Below are 6000 nucleotides of genomic sequence, written 5' to 3' on the forward strand. Positions count from 1 at the left end.
CGGTGAGCCACCGAGATAAAACGGCGTGTCTTAGTTTTAGTAGTAGGCTACTACTACTAGCACCATGGCTTGTAGAGATGGAGGTACTGGTGGTGGTCGATGGTATCGACTCGTCTTTGACGGAGACGAAAAGAACTATGAATTATGGGAGACCAAATTTTTAGGCCACCTTCGCCTACAGAAACTAAGAGACACAATCTTGACACCGCCAGCAGAAGGAGCAACGGCTGCTGTCCGCGCTGCAGATGCAGAAAAGAATGGTGAAGCCTACGCGGAGCTCATACAATTCCTCGACGATAAGAGTCTGTCCCTTGTAATGAGGGAGGCAGCAGACAATGGGCGCGAGGCGTTGAAAATCCTGAGGGGATACTACGCAGGTAAAGGGAAGCCACGTGTAATCAGTTTGTATACTGAACTTACTTCACTGCAAAAGTTGAGCAGTGAAAGTGTGACTGAATATATGATACGTGCAGAGACTGCAATTACTGCATTGAGAAACGCGGAAGAGGTTTTGAGTGATGGGCTTTTAATAGCTATGGTTTTGAAGGGATTACCAGAATCATACAAACCGTTCTCAATCCACGTTACGCAGAGTGAGAGGACACTCTCGTTTGCAGAATTCAAGACAAAACTCCGCAGCTATGAGGATACAGAGAAACTACGCGGCACGACTGCATCAGAGGACAACGTCATGAAGGCCCGAGTTCAGCCGAGGGGCAAACCTGCTACGGCCAGTGCTAGTGGGACTCGCTGGACGGGGAGTGTGGACAATATTGTTTGCTTCAGGTGTGGCCAACGAGGTCACAAATCCACCTCATGTGAACAAACACAGTGGTGCAGCCACTGTAGGAGCAACACACACCGTGACGCAACCTGCAGACGGAGACAGAGGCGAGACAACGCCCGAGGGGTCTCCGAGGCAGTGGAGGACAATGACTACGCGTTCGTTGCCGGAGACATCCGACGTAGAGACATCCAAAGTGGACGCAGAGACATCCGACGCGGAGACATCCAAAGTGGACGCAGAGACATCCGACGCGGATCTGGTGTCAGAGGAAAAGGTCTGATGGTGGACACAGGAGCCACTTCTCACATCATCACCGACGTGTCAAGGTTCAAATCCTTTGACGACGGGTTCCAGGCAGAAACTCACTGTGTGGAGCTGGCCGATGGAACCAGGAGCAAAGGGGTCGCCGAGCGCAGAGGAGATGCAGAGGTGTATTTGGTGGACAGCGCAGGACGCCACCGACGCACAGTGCTGAAAGATGCACTATTTGTGCCTTCATACCCGCAGGACATCTTTTCTGTGAAAGCAGCTACTGCCAGCGGAGCAACCGTCATCTTCAAGGAGGGTGAAGACGTCCTACAACACAGAAACGGTACACAATTCTATATCCATGAACACAATAGATTGTACTATTTACACACAGTGGAGAAAAATGAATGTGATGACCAGTGTATGGGATGTAATGATTTACAGACATGGCATGAGATCCTAGGTCACTGTAATTATGCAGATGTAGAACAATTACAAAATGTTGTTTCTGGTATGACTATTAAAGGTAAAGTAGACAAGTCAACATTACAATGTGATGTCTGTACACAAGGCAAGTTTGTCCAAACTAGAAACAGGAAGCCTGATATGAGGGCCAAAGCTCCTCTAGATTTGGTACACACTGATTTAGCAGGACCAATAGCCACAGAGTCTAAGGATGGGCATAAATATGCATTATGTTTTACGGATGATTATTCCAGTGCAATGTTTACTTATTTTCTTAAAAATAAGAGTGACACAGTCCAAGCAACTGAAAAGTTCTTAGCAGACGTAGCCCCTTATGGGAAGGTCAGATGTATTAGGTCTGATATGGGTACGGAATTCACTGGTAAGAATTACCAAACACTGCTTCGTACTAATAGAATCCGACATGAGACGTCGGCACCGTACTCGCCGCATCAAAACGGTACTGCTGAACGCAGTTGGCGAACCTTATTTGACATGGCTAGGTGTATGCTCATAGAGAGCGAGTTACCTAAGTGTTTGTGGACATATGCAGTGCAGACAGCTGCTGTCATTAGAAATAGGTGTTTTAACAGACGCACTAAAAAGACTCCTTACCAACTGTTGACTGGAAAAAGACCAAATGTATCTAGAATGCAAAAGTTTGGGTCAACATGTTATGCATATAAACAGGACAAGACAAAGCTAGAGTCAAGGTGTGAAGAGGGTATTTTTGTAGGATATGACAAAAATAGCCCGGCCTACATAGTCTATTATCCTGGCACTCATAGAGTGAAAAAGCACAGACTTGTGAAATTTTCATGCAGGAAGATTACTGAGCAGCAGACTCAGACTGACACAACGCCTGTTTATGACGATGATGATGACTTTGGGGTGAAAAAGGAGACTAGGCATAGACATGCGAGTCCAGACCATGCACAGAGGAGTCCAGGTCGAGCTCAGAGAAGTCCCCATGTTCAGAGTCCAGTGACAAAACCTGAGGGCAGTCCAGCACAGGACACTACACGTTATCCTACCAGAGATAGGAGACCACCAGAATATTTAAAAGATTATACATGTGAAGTGGATAGTGATGACCAGACACATTTTAGCATGGACTATTGTTATAGAGTCATGTGTGATGTACCCCTGACCTTCAGGGAAGCTGTAAACTCAACTAATTCAGAAAAGTGGGTTAATGCAATGAATGACGAAATGCAGTCACTCAGAGAGAATAACACATTTACCCTGACCAACTTACCTGTGGGTAAAGACGTAGTGGGGGGTAGATGGGTCTATGCAATTAAGAATAACATTGATGGTTCTGACAAATATAAAGCAAGATACGTAGCTAAGGGATATAGTCAGAAAATGGGCGTTGACTATGACGAGACGTTCTCTCCTACAGCTAACTTGACCAGTGTCCGTGTTATCATGCAAAAAGCAGCTCAGGAGAACCTGATTTTACATCAGATGGACGTTAAAACAGCGTATCTGCATGCTTCAATAGATTGCGAAATCTATATTGAACAACCTGAGGGTTATAAAGAGCACTCTAGTACCAAACAGGTGTATCGGTTAGAGAAGTCACTATATGGTTTGAAACAGTCAGGCAGGAACTGGAACAAGTTATTACATGACTATTTATCTGACAACAACTTTGTACAAAACCTGACAGACCATTGTGTTTACATCAGAGAAACTGACAATGAAAAAGTGATTCTGATAATATGGGTTGATGACTTGATCATTGCTGCCAGTGATGAAAATGCAGTGATGAATGTAAAAGAAATGCTTAAAGCAAGATTCCACATGAGAGATTTAGGTCATCTGAAACATTTTCTGGGTATTGATTTTAGCCAGAGTGATGCATGTGTGAAAATGTCACAGAAAAAATATTCAGTAAAATTGCTTGAAAAGTTTGACATGGTGAATTGCAAACCTAGAGCGACACCTTGTGAACCAAAGCTAAATTACAGCCATTCTGAGCTCTTGTCAGATGTAAAATTGTACAGAGAAGTAGTAGGAAGTTTGATCTACCTGAGTACATGTACAAGACCAGATTTAAGCTTTGTAGTAAGCAAATTGTCACAATACTTTAGTAATCCAACAGAGGAACAGTGGGTTACTGTGAAACATGTGCTGAGATATCTAAAAGGTACAACAGACAAAGTTTTGTGTTACAAATATTGTGAAAATGGTTTGAGTCTACATGCTTACAGTGATGCCGATTGGGCGACTGACGCCACTGATAGAAGGAGTACAACTGGATATTGTATAAGCTTGTGTGAAAATGGTCCTTTGGTTTCATGGAAGACCAAAAAGCAACCAACAGTTGCACTGTCAACATGTGAGGCAGAATATATGGCCTTAGCTGCAACTACACAAGAATGTATGTATTTAGTCCAACTTTTAAATGGCATTGATGGGAGTCAGTCTGCTACACCAAAGGTTTATGAGGATAACCAGGGTGCAATTGCATTAGCCAAGAATCCTGTAAACAGACAGCGATGCAAACATGTCGACATAAAATATCATTTTGTCAGATCAGCTGTGAATGATGGTAAAATATGTCTACAATATCTTCCCACAGATCAAATGGTAGCAGATGTAATGACAAAGCCTGCAACCAAATGCAAATTGTCGAAATTCTCAAGCTTTATGTTTGGAGAATAATTCATGTGATTTATGACATGTGATTTTTGATTTTGTTTCAAATGTTTTTATTTTTATGATGATGTTAACAGTATGAGAGCTAGTGGGAGTGTTGACGTATTGTCTCTTGTGCTCTCAATGACTGATTGGCCACTTGCTGGTCACGTGACATGCCCTGATTGTATATGTGCTGCACAGGTGCTAATAAAAAATTTTTTTGTTCTTCCCTTTTCACATTACCTGCCGCCTGCTGCGTATTTGTTTGCTCCTCATTCAGTGTTAGTTTAGGTTCTTGGGTACCGTTCGTTTAACTCTGTTAACAGTAATCAATGGGCAGCACTAATTAAAATGAATGAATGGAGGGGGGGGGGGGGGAAATGAGGACTGCAGAGAGTTTTTGCTGTAAGAGGATTTAAAAGAACAGAAGCAGGGGAAGGTTAGGAAGACGTTTAATCCTCCGGCTCTGCTGGGAAGAACCACGCTGAGCTCTTTTGTGAAGAATATTTACTCTTGATGGAGGCACTCATGCATTCCCAGGGAAGCTGCAAACTGCTGCTGCACGCACGTAAGCATGTTAAGTTAGAGTTCAGTTAAGTAGAAGTTTCTTACCTGATCTGTCAACTTTCTGTCTGCTTGAAGCAACAAGACTTTTCTCAGCAAGTGAAATCCTCTCATCTTCAATCTTCTCATCTTCTTGTCCTTTGTCAGTTTTTGCAGCAAATTTATTCTCACCTGAGCTGTCAGGTGCAACTGCCACTAAAACAAAAGCAAAAGGTATGTCTTTTTTTTTTTTTTTTTTTTTACAGCTTTTCTATATCGGATTATATGGTGAACACAACCAGTCAAAAAGTATTTTGGTGTTTATTATATGTGCACATTATTTTGTTTTTATTCATTGTAATTATTCTCTTTTTGTACGCTTTCTGTTTTTATAGCCACTATTAGGGATGGCTACCGTTCTGATACGGTACCAATGCCTGGCAATTGATACCAGTACTCAAGGGTACTTGTCCAGTTGTTATAGCTTGTTTTATTGTCACATTTCTGTGTCTCAGTTACAGTTTCAGCTGGCAGTAGTGTATAGTTTATGGTGTGTTGGCTAGTCTTTGCTGTCTGGTCTTTTGTTGCGCCCTAAAAAGTATTATTACTGTAAGTATCGTACTTATTACGCAGCAACTGTTTGATTGTAACTTGCATCTTAGTTGTAGTTTTCATGAAGAAATGTGGAGTTGTTGAAAATCGCCATGTAAAATCGCTAATGCTAATTAGTAGCACGTCAATAGAAAAGCCAATGTGAATTAGCATCGAGCTAGTGGATCCTTACATTACTTACGCCGGAGTGCTTTTTGAGTCAATTGCTTTGTTGACATTGAAAATGACAACATTGTCTAGTATGGATAAGTCCGCTCTCAGTGCTGCTGGAGTGATCTCCAAGTGCGTAAAGAGCCAGTTGAGTCAGCAACCAGCAACTTTGGTACCATAACATGGCACCGTTGGATATTAAGTGAATCGGCGGATTCTACCGGTGCCCAAACCTAGCTGCTATATTTGCTGCTTTATGTGCCAAATATAAAGTTATATATGATATGATATTTTATTATATTAAATTATACTGTAATTATTATATTATTCTTTATTTTATTATATTATACTGTTTATATTATATTATATTATATCATATATTATATTATGTTTTTTTATATTATATTGTATGATTTTATATCATTATACTGTATCTATTATATTACACTATATATCATATATTATATTATATTATATTACACTGTATAAATCATATATTATATTACACTATGTATCATATTATGTTATATTATATTACACTGTAT

At 41.1% G+C, this 6000-nt stretch overlaps 1 protein-coding gene across 1 annotated transcript in view; it reads left to right on the forward strand.

The window, feature by feature from the left end:
* Nucleotides 1–4586: 4586 nt before the first annotated feature.
* LOC133665161 (neuropilin and tolloid-like protein 1) overlaps nucleotides 4587–6000 on the forward strand; it is a 31881-nt gene continuing 30467 nt past the window's right edge. Inside the window, exons 1-2 of the mRNA XM_062070389.1 lie at nucleotides 4587–4718; nucleotides 4862–4927. Coding sequence (XP_061926373.1) covers nucleotides 4667–4718; nucleotides 4862–4927 — 118 coding nt within the window. The 5' untranslated portion in view covers nucleotides 4587–4666. The remainder of the gene's footprint in view (nucleotides 4719–4861; nucleotides 4928–6000) is intronic.

This window comes from Entelurus aequoreus, linkage group LG14, assembly GCF_033978785.1.
Source record: "Entelurus aequoreus isolate RoL-2023_Sb linkage group LG14, RoL_Eaeq_v1.1, whole genome shotgun sequence".
NCBI lineage: Eukaryota > Metazoa > Chordata > Actinopteri > Syngnathiformes > Syngnathidae > Entelurus > Entelurus aequoreus.